At 38.5% G+C, this 27,032-nt stretch overlaps 1 protein-coding gene and 1 long non-coding RNA gene across 48 annotated transcripts in view; one reads left to right on the top strand and one right to left on the bottom strand.

Moving 5' to 3' along the window:
* PCBP3 (poly(rC) binding protein 3) overlaps positions 1-22,237 on the bottom strand; it is a 76,227-nt gene extending 53,990 nt beyond the window's left edge. For 6 of the 47 annotated variants that reach the window (XM_087885939.1, XM_087885942.1, XM_087885987.1 and 3 more), the window contains exons 1-3: positions 21,955-22,123; positions 6,097-6,246; positions 2,839-2,862 (exon numbers count right to left, since the gene is read on the bottom strand). In XM_087885939.1, coding sequence (XP_087742065.1) covers positions 2,839-2,862; positions 6,097-6,165 — 93 coding nt within the window. In that variant the 5' untranslated portion in view covers positions 6,166-6,246; positions 21,955-22,123. Of the gene's footprint in view, positions 1-2,838; positions 2,863-6,096; positions 6,268-21,954 lie in introns of all 47 variants that reach the window. The other 41 variants (XM_087885887.1, XM_087885895.1, XM_087885957.1 and 38 more) reach the window with 19 other exon arrangements.
* On the top strand, positions 2,725-25,221 carry LOC148116671 (uncharacterized). The gene is made up of 3 exons (XR_015732204.1): positions 2,725-2,887; positions 24,214-24,393; positions 24,756-25,221. It is a non-coding gene; the product is annotated as an uncharacterized LOC148116671 (long non-coding RNA).
* Positions 25,222-27,032: the final 1,811 nt, after the last annotated feature.

Raw genomic sequence — 27,032 nt, 5'->3', positions numbered from 1 at the left:
GCATTGATTTTATCTGTTTTATTGTGGACCCAGATGCTTTTGCTTTAATGTGGAGATACGTATAAAATTTCTCAACTCTCTTTATCTTTATCTCTCTCTTTTTCTCTTTCTCCAACTATATGGTCTCCTTTGGTGTATTAGTAATAAATCAGTATATGAATATTTGAAGACCATTTCATTGTTAAGATAAATTCTTATTTGCATGATACTCTGAAGCTGTAGCTTTATAATGAATATATTATATAATATATAATATATCATTATATATAGATAGATAGATACCATGTTTTCCCGAAAATAAGACCCTGTCTTATATTTTTTGGAACCCCGAAATAAGGGCTTGGCCTTCTTATTGGGGGCGGGGGTGTCTTATTATTTTGGGGTTGCAGGAGACAGCGAGCGTGGCCACCTCATGGCTTCTGCTGTGTTGTGCTGCTGTGGCAGCGCAACACAGCCGCTCGTCAGCTGTTCGCTGGGCACTTGCCCGCTTCCCCTCCATCCATCCATCCCCCTCGCCTGTAAACTCCCGCCCTACTCCCACCTCTCTGCCAGGCAACCCCCGGCAGCCCCAGACACCCAAAGCCTGCGCCCACCTGGCTCCCTTTTCCACAGCACCCGGCTCTTTATTGAGAGGGGTGGCATGTGGGGCTGGGAGAAGCAAGACGCGTCTTGCCGTCTCTTCTTTCCCCCCCTTGCCAGGGGCTGGGGAGACGCAAGACACGCGTGTTACCTGCCTTGCAGCTCTGTTGCGTGTCTCGCTGTTGTCTGCAGGCAAACACATAGGGTAAAACGAAACTTCTCGCAAGTTTTAGGAGTTTGATTAAACTCACTAGTTTTTTTTTACCCTACGTGTTTGCCTGCAGACAACGGCGAGACACGCAACGGAGCTGCAAGGCAGGTAAGACAGCTCCACACACCCCAATGGTAACAGCAGCCTGGCTTCTGCCCTTCCCCGCCACCTCTTTGTCGAGGGGGATGGCAGGTAGGGCAGGGGAGAAGCGAGAAGCATGGAGTGAGACAGGGCTCGCTCTTCTTGCTATCTTTTTCCCCCCTCTCGCCAGGCATGGCAAGGCTTCCTACCCCTGCCCAAATTGGATACAATTTGAGGATGGCAGGTGGGGAGGGGTGGGGCCGGGGAGACACGAGACACGTGTCTTACTTGCCTTGTAGCTCTGTTGCATGTCTCACTGTTGTCTGCAGGCAAATACATTGTAGGGTAAAACTAAACTTCTCGCGAGTTTGAGAAGTTTGATTGAATTTGTGATGTTTCTTTTACCCTACAATGTGTTTGCCTGCAGACAACGGCAAGACATGCGACGGAGCTACAAGGCAGGTAAGACACATTTCACGTCTCCCCAGCCACACCCCTCCACACTTGCCATCCCCAAATTGCATACAATTTGGGCAGGGACAGGAAGCTCTGCCATGCCTGGCGAGAGGGGGAGAAGAGATAGCAAGAAGAGCGAGCCCTGTCTCACTCCATGCCTCTTCTTCTCCCCCACCCCCCTCAATAAAGAGCCAGGCACTGTGGAAAAGGGAGCCAGATAGGCATGGACTTTGGGTGTCTGGGGCTGCTGAGCGTTGCCCAGCGGAGAGGCAGGGAGTTTGCAAGGGATCGCTTCCCCTTTGCCTTCTCTCCCAAAAGCGCTCCTCGGGCGCAGCCACTTCTGCAGCAGGAGACTTGTGCCTCGCGCCGGCCTTCCAAAGGGTACCATAGCAGCAGCTATCCACAATTTGTTAACCCTTATTTCGTCCTGACACACGTGGCCCAATATGGTTGGGACGAAATAAGGGTAAAAAAATTGTGGATAGCTGCTGCTACAGTACCCTTTGAAAGGCCATCAGGAGGCACATGGGGTGCATCGCTTGGCCTCCTGCTGCAGAAGTGGCTGCAATCCATGGCAAAAACGGCCGTGCTTGCTGGAAGGCTTATTTTCAGGGGAGGGCGTATATTTACACCCACCCCAAAAATCAGGCTTGGCCTTATTTTCGGGACATGTCCTATTTTTGGGGAAACATGGTAGATAGTTTGACGGTAACAGGATATTAGCTTTATTAGATTAGCTGCATCTCAGAATTCCATTACATTTGATGTGAAATAGAATAATTGTTATTTTCAATGAAAATAAATATTTTGTTCTGGGATCCTTCTAACTGGTAGAGAGATCAGGAACAATAACAGATTGATAGATACAAAACCTGATTTATATCAAGGGAAATTGACCAACAGAAGTATTTTCATACATTGGTTAATTGGTATGAATATTTAACTGGTGTAAATACTATATTCAATTGAGCCAGATTTCTGGGGACCTCATGGATATAGCTTTTTAGTTTACTTGGAGAGTGAGTTGCTTGATATTAGGAAATGTATTTCCTCAAAATATTTTCAAATTAGTTTCCTATATGTAATTATTTGTATTCTTCCAGGCTTTTCTACAATTATTGACCCTTTGTTTATTATGTTCTCAGCATTTTATCAGCTCCAATTTGAATATCTACATTTTCCTCCACATTCCATCTAAGTGAATGCAGATGTTGCTTGATCAGTCTCTGCTGCCTTCTGCTTTTAATAAGAAACCAGACTGGCAAATAGCTCAGTGGAGAAAGCAGTTTACATTTAGGGAAAAGGGAGATGGCTGAATGCATAGCTTCTATTTTACCAATTATAGCTCTCATGCTCTAATTATATACAGTTCTTATTCTCTCAAGAATCAACTAGGAAGGAAGAGGGAGAGAAGACAAAATCTCGAGCCCCTTGCTGGTCCCCTCCCACATGCATAGCTCTGCCCACAAAGAACATGTATGAGCATTCAAACGTAGAGTACATCACATTACCTTTCCAATGATGCTTCCAACTTCCTGTTCGAAAGAAAATGGCAACAAAGTAAGCATGTAAAACCTTTAATTATCAGTAAATCTTATTTATTTGGCTCATGGTTTATTAATTTCCTATCACAATTGCATGGGTACTCAGTGCAAAATAACAATTTCTTTATTAGCAAGAAGGTAAAACAATGAAGAAAAGAGCCACATTGATGGAGTTCCAAAGATTTTAGGATAGTCAGTGTTCCCCTGCCCTGATAGCCTACCTCGGACAGCTAGTTCTTGCTGTTGTGACTGTATAGCCATATATGGAATTAAATGAAAAGTTATTACTGTATATTAATGTTGGCTAGGTAAAACCTAAAATGAAAAATGCATTGTATATTAAAAGAGAACCTCTGCCAGCCTTTGATATCAATTAAGAAAGACATGTTTGTTACTTATATCAGTAGAGGTTTTTTTTTTTCTTTTATGAGACATTCCCTCTCCACCTCTACTACAACAAGGTTTACATATTTGTACTTTGCTAGTAGATAAGAAAAAGAAGAATTTTACCATATAGCTTTCTCCCTCACCCATTCAAGCCAAACACTTAAAAAAATTGAATAGCCATGCCCAAATAACTACCCTAACCCTAACAACAACCCTGTTTATTTATAAAGCTGGGTTCACACCTTTGCCCATATTTACAGTAAAATATAATGCATGAACAGGTTTGCAGTAAACAGGAATGTTAGTGAACCCACTATATCACAATTTGGCAATCTGGACACTTGCTTTAGTTCTCCTAACATATGGCACTAGCTTCTAGTATTATTTTAATTTACCCCGGGATTCCTATTTAATACAAAGGCTTATCCATATTGATGAATGGTGATCAGAGCAGTATTGATACAGAAGAACTCAGATGTGTTGGCTGTCTGTCCAAAACATATTTTGATACTTTATCTCTTGCTTGATATTACTGTGTTCAGAAATGTTGCTTGCCTAGAGTGGGGGAAACAAAGAACTTCCGGGAACAAAAGGCTTTTACTCCTTTTGTCTGATATCTTCATGCACAACTGAAGAGAGGTGGCTGGATATCTCCATCCCCTGTACTTGGAGAAATTCCTGCAAGAAGTATCAAAATCATATTTGCTTTTTAAAATAATTGCTTATTTATTTATTTAACTCATTTCATGGCAGTGATTCTGGGTAGCGTACAATGCCTAACACAAACAATCCAGAACAACAATTTCTTTGCCAACCAGAGTCACTTATTTGAGATTGGCAGCCATAGAAATTGAATAAATTAATAAACAAATCCAATTAAAAATATTTGAGGTTGCACAAATCATGGTATTTACAGGGAAAAAACCAATTTAAACAATTGGCTGGCAGAATTTGGTCAACCTCCCAGCCCAAATGAAGTGGAGAAGAGCGAGATCTTTAACGCCTTACAAAAGACTAAATGAAATCACCCTTGCAAATAAATGCAAAATGGTGAACTAGCTAATCTAACCCTCAAAATAACCTAATCATAAAACCTATTTTTTCAGAGAAGTTCATATTCTCAATGGTTCTCTTTTGTTCCAAGTTAATTGTTCACATAATCAAGTCCTTGTGATCCTATTTAATATAATCTCCTTTTTAATCTGTTGCTTAAACTCCCATTTTCAGAATCAAAATGTTTGTTTTTTTCTTGATTCAACTGCAGGTCAACAAAAGACCCAAAACAATGGCTTAACCCAATTCAGATCAATGGTTTGAATAGATATATAAAAATTTCTATAATTTTTGAGATAATGCTACAGTACATAAAATCTCATGCTCGTTGTAACTATTTGTTGTCTAACCAATATTTTAGGACCTCCAGAACTTTCAATAAAAGAATAAATCTGAATAAGGGATTTAAGTACTGGAGTACTTTCATGAACCCCCCTCCCCAGAAGACATCAACTCTAACTCTCTATAACAGCAACCCTAGTTCTGCATTTCTCTGTTTCAGACTACTCTTGATGTATTGCATACAGTATGTTTGACTTTCTCTGTCAATTTTTCTGCCAGACTTATATGGGATATACTTCTGGAAACTGCCTGTAATCCATCTCAGTGAGGATCTTTGTTTTACAGATGTACCATAAGTTCCTCTGCTTTGTTGCTATGCCTTAACTTGATGACTTAATGTGTCCCTTCTTAAAAGGGATATCTCAAGATTGGGCATATTCATTTTGATTAGTCACTTCAAGTGTGAGAATGGGGGCTTGGTATTTTAAGACTTCAAAGACAGGGGCATCAGTTTATACTCAGGGAAATAGTCTCCGTATATGAAGACATGCCTAACTTTTGAGAACAAGAGGTTTTGAAAAAACGAGAGAGAACATAAACATTCATAATCAATTTGTTCCATTTATATGTTGAACATTTTTGTTAGCAATTAACGCTAAGTATTTTTACATGATTTATTACTTATTTCATCTTATTTCACTACTTTATTACTAATTTTAGTACAAACAGTATTCAAACACTATAATACTTCTCCTCACTTTCTGTGTCCTATACTGGATATAATCTGGATGTGATCACTGGTGAAGACTACTAATAATTCGTCCCAAATGACAGTCATTACAAACCTATGCACATTTTAAAGAATACCAATATGAGTAGATAGTTATGTGGGTCAAACAGTACAGTATAAAAATTAAGAATTTCACTGCAGAAATCCAAATCAGTCAAGAATAAAGGAAAATGTTACCTGAAACATCAAATTGGGATCAATCCAATTTATAGTCTGTGCATCTCCCATGGTTCTAGGACCATATCTGTAATATTTGCTTCCCAGTGAAAGAATATTTCACATTTAGGAATCATGCATTACATGTGTTTTTCAGGGAATAAAAGTATGGCACACACGCACAGTTTTTGGATTCACATCAGAGGTGGTATTCAGCAGGTTCTGGCCAGTTCTGGAGAACCGGTAGCAGAAATTTTGAGTAGTTCGGAGAACTGATAAATACCACTTCTGACTGGCCCTGCCCCCATTTATTCTCTGCCTCCTGAGTCCCAGCTGATTGGGAGGAAATGGGGATTTTGCAGTGACCTTCCTCTGGAGTGGGGAGGGAATGGAGATTTTACAGTATCCATCCCCTGCTACACCCACCAAGTCACGCCCACAGAACCGGTAGTAAAAAATTTTGGAACCCACCATTGATTTATATTTAAACAAAGTTAGCCTTCATTACTATGCTTGCATTAGAAGTGATGACATGAAAACACTTCAGTACTGCTCACCTTTCCATGCATCAATAATCTGATGGTGAGAGTGACATTCAGACCACCTTCAGAGACTTTAGATTCCATATTTTGTCTTGGAATATTGGATGATGTAGAAAGTTTGGAGACTCAAAGAAATAAAGATGTATCTCCACAGGAGATCACCTGCTAGTGAAAAAACAAATGCTCCTTTTGTAGGAAAAACAAACGAACAAATAAATAAAATAAATATTTGTTGTCACTCAGCACATTAACTGCAACTTCAAGTCTAAAAGTGAGGATAAACTTCTATTCAGCAATCTCAACAAACCCTCCTCACCACAGAGGCCACTTGGGCCTCTATTTTTTATATATACATACTATATATATATATATATATATATATATATATATATATATATATATATATATATATATATATATATATATATACTGTATATAGTATAGATCTCCCGTCATCATTATTCAATTTCTCACATGTGAAAGCATTTTGTATTATACAAGAGTTGCGATTCTAACTATTCTTTGCCTCAAATCTTTTTATTGCAATTTTTAAAAAGATTTTTTTTTAAATCCCACCTTAATTATTTTTATCAATAACTCAAGTTGATGAACATATTTAATATTCCTTCCTCCTGTTTTCCCTCCAACAATAACCCTGTGAGGTGGATTGGGCTGAGAGAGAAAGAAAGACTGGCCCAAGGTCACTCACTTGCCTTTCAAGGCAGGACTAGAACGCTGTCTCCTGTTTTCTAGTCTGCTGCCTTAACCACTAGGATTATCAGTCTTTGGTAATGGAATTTATTTTGAAGAAAGACACCCCAATTCTGGGAAATGTCCACATGGACTATGGTAGTCCCTTTTTCTGTCTGGAAAATATAAAGCATGAAAATCAAGCTGTTATGTAAATATTTCCAATTGATTGAAAAAGTGGGTCATGTGTTAGCCAAATGCTCCCGGCTTTATCATTGCTATTAAATTATACATGCTTCATGCTTCAGCATTCAGGAGAGCTACATTAACCTTTTTTCATTGTACTGGTGAAAGATAAGCATTTTTGTCAGAACCTTAATGGACATATGAGCTACATTGATACATATATACATACAGATACAGAAAAAAGGTCAAAAGCCATTTTAGAAATTGGTTAGTTACTTACATTTTCTAGCTTAGACTAGAGACTTTATTCTTTGTATATTTCATTATCGTGTACTTATTTTTAAAGAAATCATGAAATGGATTATTAGACTTTTATTAGAAAAGCCTGTGGGTCTGACTACTGGATGCATATGCTGGGAAATACTGGGATAAGAGACATATAATCAAATGTAGTTTAATTATTTTCCCTCCCTCTTTAAATTATAGTCTTCTTAATTTCTTTTTTTTTATTATTATTAAATAGTTTTATTTACATTTTACACAAAATTAAACCCTAGCATCCCCCCATTACCCCTCCCTCCTTCCTCCCCTCCCCACTTCCCAGAGCAGAGTACAGGGTATTTCATCTAACAATCTTAGACAAACGTATGCTGTCTATAAACACTTTTTCCACTCTTTCACACTTTAACTCCCTTTTTGCATAACTAAATGATAACACATCTTCTTAAATACTTGTATTCATTTGTATGCTATTTGAAACTTTTTAGTCCCATATTTATTTTGTATATAGTCAATCCAGCTTTTCCATTCCAAAATATAACTTTCTTGTGATTGATCTTTCAAATATGCAGAAATTTTTGCCATTTCCACTAAATTGTATACTTTTAATGTCCATTCTTCTATGGTAGGTAGGTTTTCCTTCTTCCAATATTGCGCCACCAAAAGTCTTGCTGCCGTTATTAAATTTAACATCAATTTAGTTTCTCTAACAGTACAGTCTCTAATAATACCCTTAATTTCTGTTTGTTTATTTCAGTTAATTAGACCACTACAGAAAGCTCAAAACAAGAGCAAGGAATATTTTAAATTCACACTTCTTGACGACATGTTTTGTAGATAATTTGTATACAAATATATTGACATCTATATTATACCTTTAAAATCCTACTAATACAGATAGACTAGGTTTACCACCAGTCACCTAGCAAAGTTAAGATGAATCTACTCAGAGCTACTTACGACTCAGTTTCAAAGTTCTACCCACTCCCCCCCCCAGGGGGACATGTCATCTCATTTTGCGTGCTTGGCAACTGGCCTATATTTATAGCAGTTTTCAGTGTCAGTCAGTCATGTGACCTAAATATATGATTTTTTTTGCAAGAAACTGGCGTTTACTTCTGATTTCTGGCAAAAACACCCATTGGCTGCAATGCGTGTACTTAACAACTGCAGCGTTTGCTTAACAACTGTATAAAAAAGGTCATAAAATTGGACAGTCATATGGTGACCCGCTTAATGACTGCCATAGCTTACAACTCTAATTCTTAGTTCAATTACAGTTTGAAGTCAAAGACAACATGTATTGAAAAATTTTAACACGTACTAAATCAGTTAGCTGTTTTTAATGCATGCAACAGAACAAAAGTTGGACATTCTACTTCAAAGGATGTTCTAATAAAAGATAAAAGACATACTTCAGTCTTGTCTAACGTTTATTATATGGGGATAAAGTACATTTTTAATTAAGATGGCATCATAGTTGGATAAGTATCAGTCTTTTCCATCACCCCCTGTGATATTTTTATATTTTTATAACTGTTTAATGGCAATTAAGGGGACTGATGACTATTTTATATTTTGATTTTTTCAGAAAGGGTCTGTAATTATAAATTAAATTAAACTGAATATGGCTATGAATAGGACATCTCAGCTGGAGCATCATGAGAAGTCAGTTATTTTGTCTATAATTTTTACCTGTTTAACTTTTACCTCTTTTACTTGGAAAGATTATTCTGGAAAAAATAAGGTCCCTGGAATTTTATTCTTCTGTAAATAATTTATGTGTAGTTGGAATTATGGCAGTAGAGGCAAAAGACCAACAGGGATTTTTGAGGATACTTTATCATAGAAACAATTGTCTTTGCCTGAAGATTATCAGTAGATTTAAGATCTCTCATGAAATTCTAGATTCTCATTTTCATATTGGTAAGTTGTTTTAGGCATTCACTGAGAATTTCCTTGGACTTTGAGAAATGACATTTTACTTTCAGTAAAAAAGTCTATTTATGCTTTATTGCAGTAGAGAAATAAAAATACTCAAAAGAGTCATTCCTTAGTATACCAAGGAAGTTCAAAAATGTAGAAAGAGGTTTAAAATAGCATTGCTTGAGAAAACAATCTTTCAGTAGCTCATCAAGGTTCCATCTATTTTTGTTCTACATTAGGGGTGTTTCATTGAGGGCTGCCTCAGGGTTATGTTTGACTCAGGAGGCCGGGGTTGCCGTGGCCAGGGTCAGCTGTTGGGGACACCTGTGGTGGCCCAAGCACTCTGCCAGCGAAAACAGGCTCCTGAGCTCTGTTTTCAGCTGCCACAGCCTTCTGCAACCCTCTGCCAGTGAAAACGGAGCTCGGGAGGGCTGCACAGTAACTCTGTTTTCACTAGCAGAGGGTTGCAGGAGGCCGTGGCAGCTAAAAACAGAGCTCAGGAGCCTGTTTTCGCTGGCAGAAGCACTGTGGGCCGGTCCTTCACTGTTTCCAGGGTGGCCCTGCAGGCCAGATCTAAGTACCCTGCTGGCTGGATCCGGCCCCCAGGCCTTGAGTTTGACACCCCTGTTCTACATCTATCTAAAAAAAAATTCATAATCAGGTGGAAAATGAATAATAACTTATCTCTTTCAGAGTCTTTCGAAGTTATTTTATAGGAAAGTAAGATTTTTTTAAAAAAATCATGTTATTGTGACTTATTCTGCCACATTTGTATTTAGACTGCTGAACATTTTTATATCTGGTTCCTAAATAAACAATTGCTTGTGGCAGCTGAATGTTTTTAGCTGCATAAAAAGATTACTACAATTTCTTTTGCAGTCACACTTTATTTTCTTTCTCCCCATTTCTTCCCTATCCCGTTGCGCTTTACAGTTAGTCCTCAACATATGACCATAATTGAAAGGAACTTATGTTGCTAAGTGAGGCAGTTGTTAAGTGAGCTGTTCCCAATTTCATGTCCATTTTGCTGCAGTTGTTAAGCAGATCATATGGTCATTAGATGAATCATGCAGTCATTAAGCGAATCTGGCTTCTTCCACTGACTTTCTCTGGTTGAGAAAGTTGTGAATAGCAGCCACATGAATCCAAGACTATGCAATCATTGTAAAGACATACCAGTTACCAAGTGCCCAAATTTTGATCACATGACCACGGGATGTTGCAACAATAATTTATATGAGAACTTTTGTAAGTCACTTTTTCAGCACCATCATAACTTTGAATGGTTGCTAAATGAATGCTCATAAATGAAGGACTTTTTGTATTGCTTTTGTTCTAAGTTATATACTTTAATGAGTTATATACTTTAATAAATCAATCAGAATTTTTCTTCTTCCTATTTATTCATGTAATACGTACATTAATAATTACCCAAATATTATGCATAGGGAGCATTAAATATGTACTGCAGAATCTTTGACTACTGCTCATCAGAATTCTTAGATTTTATTTTTAATTATATTTAAGTTTTCTTATCCCATTGTTCTCACTTGTTGGGGAAGCAGGGACTGATATTTTGCCAAAGCATGAATGGATTTATTTTTCTGTCTTCTTGCTCATTGTTTTAAAATTGATAATATTCAATGACAATCTCCTTTGTAACCTTGAGGTTTCAAACTATATGTAGACAAGTACTGACAAAAATATGAATATCAATCAGAAATGAAATTGTACTTTTTTCAAGAGACTCATAGTCTCCTTAACCTTTATCAAAAACTCACGTGAGTATTGTGTATGAAAATGGCAACTATAAACATGCAACAGCAGTTTCAACTTTCATCAGAAGAAACTCTACATTGATTGTTAAAAAGAAATATCAGATGCAGGAGGTAATTTTTTTTAATTGTCAGAATGGATTATCAATATCTACCTCTCCTGAATTTAAATTGCCTCAATAAAATTGTAATTGTTTTTCATATCTTCATAATGACAATATATATTGATGAGGTGATTTGAATCAGACATTAAATTCCTTTTCATACAGCAACATGCCATGACCTGTATTCTAATTTCAAATTCATAATACAGATTATGTGTCTAGATTTAATGTAATGGATATTTAATATTCTATTAATTTGTATGTTTCATTTTTTTGATGGTGAGCAGTTCTTCCTCAATACTGAGTGTTTGCAAGACTTTCCTTATTTCAATAAAAGTTATGAAGTATCATCTGTATGTCAATTTTCAGGGAACAGGTTCTTAGGCAAATTGGGCAGTAAGGAGGATATTTGATAAGACTTTGATGTATAAATTAATATAACAATTAAATAACAAGGAGGCAAAATAGAGTTTGCATTTCAATAATTGCTCATAATGATCTACTGGCCTTATACCCTAGGGAAGAATTATCATATCCATTTTGGAAAAGCAGACATTCAAATTTCTTCCAATAGTTCAAACCTTCACAAGTTTTATCACTCAGATAAGGGAAACTTTTGATTCATGCTTTTTAAAATGTTCCACATATGTTCACCACCAAGTGAAACTCATGACAGCATGTTAGGTGTAATTTCTCTACCCAGAAACAGGCTATACGTAAACTGTGCTTTCTTTGTTTTATTTTCATTCTATATTAGTCCACATGGAAGTGAGTTGGATCTAGGTATTGGTATCTATCTCTGTGCTCCTCTAGGGCTGCAAATTTCATCTAATCTGACAAAAAGCAAAAGAAGGATTGTAAAACACTTGGGAATTTCATATGACAGTCAATAGGAGAGATTTAGATTTCTAAATCTTCTAATTTAGCATTGAGTGGAACCCAGGTTCTAGATCATTCCAAGTTGCTTTCAGTTGTCTGAAGGAGCTCAATTTATCTGTATCACTGTAAATATTCAAAAGAGTTGGAAAATGTTGGAATTTTTTTTATCTGCTCTAGGTATATTCTGAATATGTCATTTCAAGATTTGGGTCTTATTCTGATACATTTTAATTAAGAGATGATCTATAAGAATGGTCTCAAATGAACATTCAGGCTCTCAAGCCCCCAGAAAGGATTTCTTTATAGGGCTAAAAAAAAAAGCAAGTAGAATGCAAAAAGCAAGTTACTCCATCAAATCTAGTTTGATTCTGTATTTTATATTTAAAAAGGGCAGCCTTCTTTCAAACTTCTTATCTCCTTCCAATGCAAGAAAATAAAATGGGTGGGAGTTTCTTCAGCAGAAACTCAGTAGATGACTATTGTAATCCCCCCCAATTGAAAAAAAATATTGTATTATTCATTTTTTAAATTGAAAATACAAATTGCTATTGTTGTAATGGAGAAAATGTTGTTTTAAAAATGTTGTTCTTTGTGCAAAATTTCAGCATCAAAGTGCAAAATATTCTATTAGAATATATATATCTGTCTGAGCAGTACTGCTTCCTACTGAGCCAATTGTCAGCAGAGTGTTTGTCCTGTGAGATTTTGTTTTTTTTTTTCCATTCTAAGGGGTACCTTAGAAAGGAGATGAGGTGTCAGGCCAGGAACCAGGCATTCTGAACCCATTTATCAGCTTACAATTCAAGATTTATTCTGATTAATTTTTTTAACTAGTGGTACATGTCTTAATTAAGAGAGAAGCTAAGAAGATTAGGGATTAGTTAGAAATTTGTCTTTTTGTATCAGAAGTTTTTGTGCTAACTCCATTTATGTATATTGGTACCCTCTCAAGCTATTTGAGTCTCATATCCTTCCCAACACATTCTGTGCCTGATCACCCATTACACATTCTGAGAGATTGAAGGTTGAGTTGCGTTATGTTTTTATGAACACCAAATGCCTTATTCCATCCTGTTAATCAATGTTTGTGTATTTGACTAAGGTAAAAAGTAAATTCCTTTTACTTACTGATTTTCAAGAAAAAGAAATACTTTTGTTTCAACTCCTCAAAAGGAGAAAAAGTTGGTGTGGCCTCAAGGGTACTGTCACTAATAAGCAATGTCACACTATTTAATGTTCCTTGTTGTTTTAAAATTATTATTACTATTATTGCTGTTGTTGTGCCCTGTAAGGGCTTGTCTCTCTCACAAGCCAATGTTAAGGAGAAGGGGCCAAATCAAGGCAATTCCTCCCTCCAAGAAGAGGGGTATTTATAGTACTATGCAAGTAATTACCAAAAAGTTGGACAAGGCAAAAGGAAGACAGAATCCCACTAAAGCAAACATCTAAAAGCTGTCCACTAGCATGACAAGCATCTATCGATCTGTTTCCACACAGCCCTGATTTCTAGAAAAGGACAATTTTCCAAAAAATGGAAAAATGCACACCTCCTTCTATTTGCTTTGATTTATTATTATTGCTGCCTTTGCAAGACAGCATAAAGCAGCAAAATTAGAAAAACAGAGTTATAATAATAGTAATGCAAGAGCTGTAATCATCTTAATATTGTACTTATTCTTTGTAAAATAATGCTAAAGATTTAACCACAGATCTTAGGATTTTCGAGCAGATACCACAGCAGACAAGTGAAGACATCTTTCATTCTGTATCTTATCCAGAGTCATAACACTACTCTCAATTATATCTATTCATGAAGTTGTGTTATGAATTCAGAGGTTCACCCAAACTAATTCTATAATCTATTTTGGATCCAAGAGTTTTTGAAGTCTTATAATGGAATCTTGTCTAATCTGTATACAGTACTTTCAGCCAGAATTGGGGAACTTGATTTTGAATACACAGTGATTTGTTTTGAAAGGAATACACCTGGGTCAAATCTCTCTAGGTATTTTATGTTTTTACAGTACTTAGAAATGCTGCTTAAATACCAGCATGTGAAGACTGTATTTTTTTAAGTAGAAAGAAAACATTATTCCTCATAAACCCTACTATAAGTCAATTATTACATATAATACTACTGTAGTGATGAGTCCTAACTGTGAAGTCATAATTTGGAATTGAGATCTGGTGAACCCTAATTTCAATGCCAGATAGCTACAACCATGACAACGTTCCTGGACCAAGCTAATTATGACTCACTATGGAACTGTGTAAAAACTTTTAAAGAAAGGGTTCAAGAAATACCTGGACAACGTATCGACCTTAATGAAAGGGTGATAACAGGCCAGGCAGTCAGTTCATGTGACTCAAGTTCACTCAACTGAGAGTGAGCTATGATATGGCACTTCTGTGGGACATTTTGAGCAGGGGAGCCAAGAACAGAGAAGGGGAAGTCCCACTCCCAGATCAAACTATAAGGCCATAGGCATCTGAAATACCTTTAGAAACTGTTTTCCTGTTCTTCAATTATAGTATGTTCTAATAGTTATAGCAATGGATTCAGGCTAAGGATTCAGGATTCCATTGATTCCACATGACTACATATGGATTCTAGCAAATACATCTAAAATAAATTATGTTTGTATGTAACAGTATATTTTATTTTCATGACCTCCTCAGTGCCTAGGACAGCAAGAGCCTTGGGCTGCAATTCCCTCCCTCCAGCTGCGAATCTATTATTGTGAGATCCAACAGAATGAAAATTTCTCTTGAACACTATCATGCCATACATTTCAGATTCCCAATATTGCAGCAATTTGTACTTTTGCCAGGCCTCCCCCCCTGTGTTTGCCTTCAGTGAAGATAATGCAGTTGTAATTTTTCCTTGTATAAAATCTGCCATAGATCATGCTGCAAATCACTGTTCTGGATTTTTTAAAAATATCCATATTTTCTCTGCAATTTATACATGCAAAATGGAGTGTCATTTTTCCTATGCACCCCAGCAAGAGTTCCATTTGCTAGGACAGCTGAACAAGTTGTATTTCATATGTAACGCAATCCCTATTATCTTTATATTATCAGAACATAATTGTGCAGTCAATCAGTGGCTATCACATCTGAGAGTCTCTCTTATTTATTCTGAAATCATTCATGGCTGTTGCTTTAATCCTAGGCAGAGCATCACTAGAATAATCAACCCCACCTTCAATCTGTTGATCTAGTCCTGTTCCTCAAATCCTCTCAGTCCAAGAGCAAAGCAATCTCAATGGCCTCATTTCATTTGCAGATTTGCTTTGTGTTTAATCTTTTGAAACGTAATGTTGCATTTGAATGCATGTGCTCTGTGAAAGTAATCAAGATATAGCTCTCTATTTAATAATCCATGCCACTTACGACCATAGCATAAATTTGTGTCAATAGGTAACATTTTAAAACATCTAGAGATTATTATCATTGTAACCTGACCTGGATGATTTGAAAATATGTCATGTGCTATTACAATGAATGTTTTGATATGCAATTTTTAATGTTTTAAGTTTATTTCCTTAATAATTATATTTTATTTCTAACACATCTCCTTTTCCAAATAATTTCCTTAACACAATGCACTATTTTATATTGCTTTCATTCATATATGTATTTTATACAATTTTTGCCTCTAACTTATTTTAAACATTTTAATAGGTAAATTAGTGTACATCAAAAATGCCAGAGAAATTTGATTTTTGAATGATCACTAAGTTTTTGCTCATGTATTGGCTCAAATTATCTTCTTCAAATGCAAACTAAACAAATTTCTTCTTCATTTTGAAATAGCTTCCAGAACTACAATAGGAAGCAAGGCCAGTGGGATTAGCACACATATTCTTCTCCTTCCTCTTGCTACAAATTAAAGTTGTCAATAAGCCAGAGTGGTGTTAGAAAAAGATTGGGCAGACCCAGGTGCTAGTCTGCTCTCAGCCATATTATAATTTCTTGTCAATTCAGCCTACCTCATAGGATTCTTTTTATTTAATATCTTCATTATTTTTTACAAATAACTCAAAGTGGCGAACATATTCAACACACCTTCCTCCTCCTATTTTCCTGACAACAACAATGCTGTGAGAGGTAGATTGAGTTGAGGACAGAATGACTGGCCCAAAATCACCCAGCTGGTTTTCATTGCTAAGAAGGGACTTGAACTCATGGCCTCCTATTTTCTTGCCTGATGCCTTAACCACTTGACCAAACTGGCTCATCACATTATGGGGATAAAATGAAGATACCCAAGTAAGTTGCTTTAAACTTTGGAGAAAAGGTACCTATAAAACTAACAAAAAGTATTTGATATCAGAGAATGGCACAAGGCAGATCTTTGACTGATTTGAAGTAGCAAAACAAGACCTAATATTTTTTCTAAATTATATTGCTGAAGTGAATTTGGGGCATATGTATGTATTTATGTCACCTAAATCATATTGATATTTAGATAAATAGTCCACCTTCCATATTTTAACAGACATCAGTATCAGTATGTACCCTTCAAATATTTGACTTCCATATAGCCATCTCTAAAAGTGTCACCTAACACTTCACCTAAGTCTCAAGCTGAATTAAAATCCTAGTGAGTCTTTGAGTTTTAAAATAACCTGCTTTTTAGTAGTTATCCAAAGCACAATTAATTCTGCTTAGTTACCATTCATTTCAGAGAGCTTCTTTTGGTATAGGATTGTATATACGTTTCAATAAGACACAGAAATGTACATAAAATAAGCAAAGCATGTATCAACTGGCTGAAGAAAACCACTGTGCCATTGATTCACTGAATTAAGTATGTATAGAGTAAAAAACAATGAAGATTCAGTCAACTGATAATGTAATTTCCTTTGATGATATAATTGTATGTGTATTTGTTACTGTTAAAATTTGCTTTGTGTCTAAATGAAATTTGCTGTGAGCATCTGGACAAACTTCATTGTCATTCACCCTGCACAAACCATTTGAACTTGTGTGTGTCTTAGAGCACGGAGCAAGCTGTAAGCCCTGTCTAGATAACATATTTTTTGATAATGGTGCTGGTCATGGCTAAAAGACTCACTTGATCTGCTAGAATTGGGTTTAATTTTTTGCTGGGAACCCATGTTTGCCATGAATCCATCTTTCATTATCAAATACATCCCTTTGCTTTAAGATGTCTGCTCAATTCAGACCTGTGCCTGAGGTCTGTATATTGATCTGCATGCTGGAGCACTGTAAGAAAAACCAACAAATCAATGGATATGAAATGCTTGGAGTGCTCCATCAGCAAGAAGGGGGCAGGAATGATAATTTCTGAGAGAGGGGATAAACAACTTACTCTACTTGATTTTCCTGAAGGAAATTTATTTATTTATTTATTTGTTGGGACTTGTATGCCGCCCTATCTCCACAGGACTCAGGGCGGCTCACAACAATTAAAACAGAACAGACAAACCATTAAAACAGAAGTCCAAGTTAAAATTAAGAAATTCAATAAAACCCAGATTAAAACCCCCATCAGTCCAAGGTGGCCAGGTGAAATAGCCAAGTTTTCAGCCCACGGCGGAAAGAGCGAAGGTCGGGGGCCACCCGGAGCTCCAGAGGGAGTTGATTCCAAAGAGCGGGTATGCCCACAGAGAAAGCTCTCTCCCTCGTGGTCGCCAGCTAACACTGTCTGGCCGATGGCACCCTGAGTATGCCCTTCCTGTGGGAGCGCACCGGGCGATGGGAAGCTGTTGCTGGCTGCAGATGGTCCGCCAAATATCCCGGACCTAGGCCATGTAGGGCTTTATAGGTAATCACCAGCACCTTGAATCTCACCCAGAGGGCAACAGCAGCCAATGCAAGTCGCGCAGGAGAGGTGTAACATAGGAGTGTCAGGACACTCCCATCGCTACCCACGCGGCCGCATTCTGCACCAGCTGAAGCCTCCAAGTGGTCTTCAGGGGCAGCCCCATGTAGAGAGCATTGCAGTAGTCAATACGAGAGGTGACGAGCGCATGAGTGACCGTGTGTAAAGCATCTCGGTCCAAGTAGGGGCGCAACTGGCGCACCAGGCGAACCTGGGCAAATGCCCCCCTGGTCACGGTCGTTACATGATCTTCCAAATTTAACCGTGAATCCAGGAGGATGCCCAGGTTGTGCGTCCTATCGACAGGACACCTCACCCCCTATAACCAAAGATGGAATATCTTGTTTGAACCGAGATGCCGGTACCCACAGCCACTCAGTCTTGGCAGGGTTGAGCCGAAGCCTGTTTCTCCCCATCCAGGTCCACACCGCTTCCAGGCACCAGGACATCACGTCGAGGGTATCACTGGGCTGGTTCGGGATGGATATAAAAAGCTGGGTATCATCAGCATACTGATCATACCTCACCCCAAAACCACGGATGATCTCCCCCAGCAGCCTTATATAGATGTTGAACAGAAGGGGAGAGAGGACTGACCCCTGGGGCACCCCACAAGTGAGGGGCCTCAGGGCCGATCTCTGCCCCCCGCCAACACCGCCTGCGAATGCCCCGAGAGGTAGGAGGAGAACCACTGTAAAACAGTGCCCCCCACTCCTAACCCCTCGAGGCATCGCAGCAAGATACCATGGTCGATGGTATTGAAGGCCGCCGAGAGATCCAATAGGACCAAGACAGAGGAAAATCCTTTGTCCTGGGCCCTCCAGAGATCATCCACCAGCGCGACCAATGCTGTCTCTGTGCTGTACCCAGGCCTGAAACCCGACTGGTATGGATCTAGGTAATCTGCTTCCTCCAGGGCCAACAGGAGCTGCTGTGCCACCATGCTCTCAACAACCTTTGCAATAAAGCGAAGGTTGGAGACAGGATGAAAGTTGTTCAAAATAGCTGAATCCAGGGCAGGTTTCTTGAGGAGGGGCCTCACCACCACCTCCTTCAAGGCGGCGGGGAAGCTACCCTCACCCAGGAATGCAGTAATCACTGCCCGGATCCAGTCACGTGTAACCTCCCAAGCTGCGTAAACAAGCCAGGAGAGACACGGGTCCAACAAACGTGTGGTAGCACTCAGCTTCCCCATGATCCTGTCCACTTCCTCAGGATCGAACTCCTCCCAGATGACAAGACCCATTGTCTCTCCCTCATCTGACCCTGCCCAGTCAGAGTCCAGACCGTCCCGAATCTGAGTGATCTTGTCCAGCAGATGCTGACTATACTCCTCAGCCCGCCCCCGTAGAGGGTCATCCCCCGCTCCCCGATTCAAAAGGGAGCATGACACCCTAAACAGGGCGGCCGGGTGATTATCTGCAGACGCGATGAGGGCGGAGAAGTAAGAACGCTTCGCCGCCTCCATCTCCACTAGATAAGATTTCATTGTTGTTGTTTTTTAAAGAAATCAAAAACTAAGAAACTGAAGCTCAGGAAAATGGATGGCAGGAACTATTCTCAGGAACATTTGCCTAATTCCCTTCCTGGCTGAAAGAATCCTCCAGGGACCCAGGCAAGGCAATCAGTCCCAGCCATCCTCAGCATAGCCAACTTAAAACAACCAGCTCCAGGGCTACTCTCACAGTACCCACCAACATCACTCCATATGAACATATAAGGACTCTTATTATTAACAGTTTGTAGGTTCTGTGACCTAGAAGTGAAAATTCCTCTAGACAAAGATGTGCATATGTGGGTGTGGTGCATGTGTGCATATGTATTCAGAGAAGGGGGGAGAATATGATTGTTATATCACTGTTTTAATTTAAGATATACAATGAAAATTATTATAATGAATTATCCTATTATTATTATTTAAATATTTTAAAAGATGTGTGTAAATGCTATCTACACCAGGGATTGCCTTTAGATATTTCTAAGATACCCTACCCTTCATGCAACTAGCCTCCAAAATCTGAAATGAAATGTCTGCACCCTACCTGTCAGATTAATCTCCAGAGTTCTCCCTCAATGCTGCCATATTCTTAGCGCACCAGTGTTTATTTATAGAGATGTTTTATAAGTACATGATTTCCATATTTTCTATGTCTCTATATGCTATTCACAAAAATTGTATTTAGAGTTTGAAAAACTTGAATAGTAAAAGTTTGAGACTATTTATTATACTTATCTGCCATATTCTGATATTGATTCTTCTGCAAAATAATTAAAATGCCATTAACTTAATTACACTCAGGAATGAAAACGTTTCATATTTTCCTTTGCAATTATAATGTGAATTAGTCTGTAGGTGTTCCAGCAGATTTGACAATAGGAAATATTTCTGTTTCCATCTCTGTTCCATCTCTATTTTATTCTATTAAAAAAATGATATTAAATGAATAAGATATGGATGCCGTTTTCTATTTGAATTTCAAGAAACTTCTCATTTTATTTTTGCACTAGCACTGATACAAATAAACCCCAGCTTTGTTTCTAATATTTCACCCAGATGTTTAACATATTCTTTAAACTGATACTTTAACCATACTGACAAGGAATTAATCTTAAACTCAATCAATCTGAATCCAGATTAAGGCAAAGGAATTTAATACATGTTTCTCTGATTTTATAGAATCTCAAGAGTATAGTTTGCTCCAAGAAACAAATAACATTCAAACAGTTTAGATATACAATTGATTTGGGGGAAAATGGAATCTTTGTATTTATAATTAATTTAATGCTAAAGTCCTAATTCCAGTTATTAAGTAATAAGAACTAATAAGATTAATTAGTATTGTATTTTGTGTATCTTATAATTCTGATGCTTCACTGAAACAGGGGAATGAGCATATGCAGCTCGAGCATTTCTTTATAATGTTTGGTTCAGATTAATTTGTTGTATGATATTTTAATATCAACTGTCTTAACTATATTAAGGCTTTAATTGATAGAACAGATTATGATTTTGATAGTATAAATATCTACATCTATTATTGAAGTATGATTTTGATAATAAATAGAATATCTATCTATCTATCTATCTATCTATCTATCTATCTATCTATCTATCTATCTATCATCTATCATCTATTTAAAATACTTATCTCCCCATATTACAATTTCTATAAATTTAACATTTAAGTAAAAATTAAGTTAAACTTATCACCAATTTTAATCTTTGTTTAACATTCTTCTGATAATATAACTGCTACGTATCTAAATTTTATAGGATACATAACATTAAATTTATTTAAGATAACTGTGTAACAATAAAAATGAGTAAAAATTAATGAAGTAAAGGAAATGTCAAAGAAAATACATAACTGAAATTTGATATATTAATTTCCAGCACACTTCACAAAACAATTACTCTAAAATTATTTGCGTATTCATTGAAATCAACATTACCCTCATTTCAGATTTTTCAGGTAGCTCTTGTGAGATATTAAAACAAATACCTATTATCAAACTGATATCATGACTGTAGTTTTTGAAATGTAATTTGACTTGATCAGGCAATTTTTAAAAAACAATCCCGCCTCCTTTAGTACTAACTGGCATGTTTTCTCTCATAAAGGAGATTTAGAGAACAAATAAAATGCTATTAGTCTCCACATATATATATAGCAATATATTGTAGCTTTCTGTTATAATTTTGTTTAGATTTTGTTTCATAACTTCTTATTTTTATCAGTTTTGATAAATGATATATAATTTACAATAATATGCTTTCTATGTTTAGGTTAACTATACTTAATCATATATGAAAACATGTTGAGAAAGTATTGTATCCCTCATTAATTTAAACTTAATATACCATATTATTATATTGCGTGAAGGAACTGAATACAAAGGTGGGTATGCATGGACATGCAAACTATTATACCAAAATGCAAGTAGAAAGAATGACATTTATTTACTTAAAGTATTTCAATTAAATATTTTCTGTTTTCTTTTAAATATACCTTGTTTTAGATTTCCTGCCATTAAAATTTTGAAAAAAATATTTAGAATACCTTTTAGAATTTAGGATTCATCTTTTCATACTCCCTAATAAGACACATATTTCACTCTTTTTAAGAGAAGCATCAACAACCACCATATTCTATCAAAACAGTATATGCAATCTTCTTACCTCCAAAAGGAAAAGCTGCTTTAGAAATTATTTAGACTGATGTGGGTTTCAAACAGATGGTCACTCTTTTCATATTGAAAAAAGATGAAAATGTGAATGGATAAAATTATCTTGTTCAAATGTATAGAGGTCTAAAAACCTCATTGGCCTCTCGATAGGAAGCATGTGACGTGAGATGAAGTGCATGTGACCTATTTTCTCCCAAATCCTTTAGGTTCTTTGAAATGAATTGTAACCAACAGTGATGTTTTTGTCATTTTGCTGACATCTTTTAAAAGCCACTGAGCAAATAACTTGCCCTTAGGCCAAGAGGCTTCAGCATATAGGAGTTTCCTATGATTGGGCAGTAGGATCCAGCAGTTAACCAAGAATGATTTCTTCCTCATTTTCAATGTTCAAATGATCAGAGGATGTGCGGGGGGGCCTACCCCCGGCGCCCCCTTTTGGGCCTGGAAAGCTTCCTGCACCAACCTGGAAGCCAAAATGGAGTGTGGGGGGCTGTGCGAAGCCCCCCGCACCCCATTTTGGGCCTGGAAAGCGTTCTGCACCAACCTGGAAGCCAAAATGGAGTGTGGGGGGCTGTGCGAAGCCCCCCGCACCCCATTTTGGGCCTGGAAAGCTTCCTGCACCAACCTGCACCTCTCACACATGTGCGTGCATGCCCCCCATGCATCCTACCCCCACACATGTGCGGCAGAGACCCAAAGACTAGCTGGCTGGTGGGAGGCATGCACACATGTACGGTGGAGCTGGGCTGGGGTGACGGCTGGCATGCCCGCAGAGACAGCTCTGCATGCCACCTGTGGCACGCATGCCACAGGTTCGCCATCACGGTGCTATGAGAATAAATTCTCATTTGCTCAAAAGCAAACAGCCTGGTACCAGAATGGATTGGCAAAATAAGGAATAGACAGGAACCGTCTATCCCACACAAAAGACAGTCACTTCTTTTATACCATATTGGTAGGAGACACAAGAATATGAACATTAATTCCAGAAAATATAAAACAAAACATGGCAGTTCCTAGAATTCTTTAACAGATCAATCAGTCCGAATGGAGCTGGAAAGGACCTTGGAGGTCTTCTAGTCCAACACCCTGCTCAAGCAGGAAACCCTATGCCATTGCAGACAAGTGGCTGCCCAGCCTCTTCTTAAAAACCTCCAGTGGTGAAGCATCCACAACTTCTGAAGGCAAGCTGTTCCACTGGTTAATTGTTGTCACTTAGGTTTTTCCTTAATTCCATGTTGCTTCTCTCCTTGATTAGTTTCCATCCATTGTTTCTTGTCTTGCCTTCTGGTGCTTTGCAAAATAAGTTGATCGTCTATTTTTTGTGGCAGCCCCTCAAATACTGGAATATAGCTATGATGTCACTTTTAGTCCTTCTTTTCTCTAGAGCAGCCATACCCAATTCCTGCAACCCTTCTTCAATTGTTTTTCTTCATTTGTCTCTGCAGTTTTTCTAAAGTCTTAACATCTTTTTTGTAATGTGGTAACCAAATGTGGTGTTACTAACTTTTTATAAAGATTCTCTGCCTTTGTTTATACAACCAAGGATTGTATTATCTTTTTTGGCTGCTGCCGCACACTGCTGGCTCATATTTAAGTAATCATCCACTAAGACTCCAAAGTCCATCTCACAGTTACTGTTTCACCTAATCTGTACTTGTATCTTTGGTTTTTCCTGCCTAAGTGTAAAACTTTGCTTTTCTCCACATTAAATTTCATTTTGTTGGATAGGGCCCATTGTTCAAGTCTGTCATGGATCATGAGCTTGTCCTCTGGGGTGTTGGCTGTTCCTGCCAGCTTAGTGTCATCTGCAAATTTGATCAGTCCCCCTTCTGTTCCCTCATCTAAGTCATTTATGAAGATATTGATGAGTACTGGGCCTAAGATGGAACCTTGTGGTATCCCACTATTTACTTCCCTTCATGTAGATGCAGTATCATTAAGGACTACTCATTGAGTACGGTTTGTCAGCCAGTTACAAATCCTATCACGATTCTTAAATTTCTTTACAACATGGTGCGCTTTGGCCTGACCAGCAAGACAAACCTTGTATCTTTGTGAAATATGGCATGTTGATTGTTAAGGCATTTTCCTATCTTTTTTCTAGAAAGATAATGTACCTTTGTGATCCCACAAAAGTACTGATAAAGGTCTTTTAAAAAAATGAAATAACAAAAGACCAGTAAGATCAATCTACCACTTTACAATACCATTTTAACCATTTCTTAAACATTTTTTCTTCATGCATAAGGGCAAACAATGTCGGCTGTCGGCCCCTAGGGGGAGAGCCTTCTCTGTGGGGGCACCGACGATCTGGAATGAGCTCCCCCCAGAGATACGGAGGATTCCGGATCTGCGCACCTTCCGCCGTGAGCTGAAGACGCTTTTATTTCATCAAGCTGGCCTCGCCTAAATCTTCTCCCTTTTAAGTGTAAATTTTAAATTTTTAATGTATTTTAAAATATGGGTATTTTAAATTATGGGTATTAATTCAGCCAAATTTATTTAATTCATTTTATTTGATTTTAAATTTTGTATATCTATGTGTTTTATTTCATGGCTGTGCACCGCCCTGAGTCCTTCGGGAGTAGGGTGGTATAGAAATTCAATAAAAATAAAAATAAATAAATAAATTTCCTAGTCTTAACACTCGGGATCTTTCAAAAGAAAAGAAAAGTGAATATTTTTCTCTTCTCCAAATATTTTCTTGCCCTGTGTGTTACGAGGCTATAGAATAGGTTGCTGATGCTACTTGTGCTATTCTTATTATGGTTCATTGTTGTGGCCCGCCAGCGGCCTGCGCAGATCGTGGCTGATCCTGATGACGAGGAGGCTGGTGTGGGGTCGCGCCAGCAGTCTGCGCACCCGGCGCTTGTGTCGGACAGCGAGGAGATTGAAGAGGATGTGGTGCCAGAGGCAGAGACTCAGCCAGGGCCTTCAGAACCTCCAGAGGCTCCTTCAAGTGGAGAGAGCGAAGTGGAGGAGCCTCTCCTCAATACTCGAGCACGCAGGGCTGCCAAAAGGCAGGAGTGGCTACTCAGGAGGAGGAGGTCTCCTTGAGAGTAAGGTTTGAGGATAATTGGCCACTCCCTTAGCCTATTTAAGTCGCACGCAGTTAGTAATTTCTTGCTGGAAACAACGTGTAATTATTAAAGAGCATTTTGGAGAGTGAGTGTCTTATCATATCTTGTTTTCTGGGCTGGTTGCCAACCTTTGCCAGACTTTGTTTATTCTTGGTACATTATAACTTTGATAAGGACTGTTGTTGTGTGTCACAATCCTTGGGAATCCGGAGCTGGGGCAGAACAGTTCATTACACAGTCAGTCAGTTGTTTAGACTGGATTGGCATTTTGGTTCACCTAGTGCCATGATGATGAACCTATGGTACATGTGCCACAGATGGCACGCAGAGCCCTCTCTGCGGGCACAACAGCTGTTGCCCCAGCCCAGCTCTACCGCGCATGCGCACGTGCCTCCTGCTGGCCAGCTGGTCTTTGGATCTCTGCTACACATGCATGGGAGGTGGGGCGCATGGGGGACGCATGCACATATGCGCGGGGGTTGGGGCACATGCATGGGGGGTGCAGGACTTTCCAGGCCCAAAATAGGATGCAGGGGGGCTCATGGACCCCCCCGTCCCCCCATTTTGGCTTTCAGGTTGGGGCAGGATCTTTCCTTCACCAAAAAGGTTAACCATCACTGACCTAGTGAGTCTTTCCCAAGATCCCGGGATAGGCAAACGTGGTTTGATGGTGTTTATTATGATGATCACAATTATCACCAATGCTTTTTCATTTATGTTATATTGGTTGTCTCTCTTTTGACTAAAACACAATCCATGCATGATGTTTAATCAATTATAATATGCTTGGTTTTGGAACAATCTTTGAAAATCTAATAAGGAAAATTGGTAATGAGGTATAGGTACCTGCCAAGAACTTGGGTGAACATCATAAGCTTGCAATAGGACTGTGTCCTCTTTGCACCATCTCGTGTGTGTGTGTGTGTGTGTGTGTGTGTGTGTGTGTGTGTAGTCATTCCTCTTTGCCCCTAGCAAGGTTGGTCCTGCTTATATTGCATGAGGGACACTGCATTGTGACTAATTACTTCAGAAGGGCGTGAAGAGGAAGCAGGAAACAATGCAGAGGAAGAAATGTTCAGGAACTCTGCCTTCCCTTAGGGCATAATATAACAGAAACAAATTTACTTTCTAAATCAATACAACTAAATATTGGCTCACCTTCAAATTTATATTAAACAGAAGGGTCAAACCAAGTTATTAATTAGATGCCAGTGGAATATTTACTTTTTTCAGGGAATTACAATTAAAGAACCCACAAAGCCTTCAATTAGTCTTCAATGGAACTACTACTCTCAGTGGGGATTATTTTACCTTATTTCAACACACCTACCTTTTTTAACCATCTTCATCTAGATCAGGGGTGGGCAATTAATTTTCCTAAGGGGGCACATGCAGGGCCGGATTTAGATTGAAAGAGGCCCTAGGCTATTCCACTTATGAGGCCCTTTCACCAGTGGTGGGATTCAATATTTAACAACAGGTTCTGTGGGCGTGGCTTAGTTGGGGATGTGGCTTGGCAATCATGTGACTGGGTGGGCGTGGCTAGCTGGTCACGTGACTGTGTAGGCGTGGGTAGCTCGTCATGTGACCAGGTGGGCGTGGCTATGTGCATAGACTTTTTTCAGAGGGCTGAAAAAAGTCATTTCTGACTGGGCCTCGCACTTTTGACCGGTCCTCACACTTATGACCATCCTCACATTTATGCCCGTGCAGCTTTCTTAACAACCATGTCACTCATTTCACAACTGCTTCTCTTCACCATGGTGACAAGATAGGGCAAAAACGTAAAATGTGAGGACAGTCGTAAGTTCGAGGACTGGTCAAAAGTGCGAGGACCAGTCAGAAATAACTTTTTCAGCTCTCTGAGTAGTCCATATGCACAAAAGGACTACCCAAGGGCTGAAAAAAGTCATTTCTGACTGGGCCTCGCACTTTTGACCGGTCCTCACACTTATGACCATCCTCACATTTATGCCCGTGCAGCTTT

This window comes from Pantherophis guttatus, chromosome 1, assembly GCF_059756535.1.
Source record: "Pantherophis guttatus breed Tessera chromosome 1, ASM5975653v1, whole genome shotgun sequence".
Classification (NCBI taxonomy): Eukaryota; Metazoa; Chordata; class Lepidosauria; order Squamata; family Colubridae; genus Pantherophis; species Pantherophis guttatus.
The sequence above is the reverse complement of the archived record's forward strand: the minus strand, read 5'-3'. Positions and strand labels throughout refer to the sequence as shown.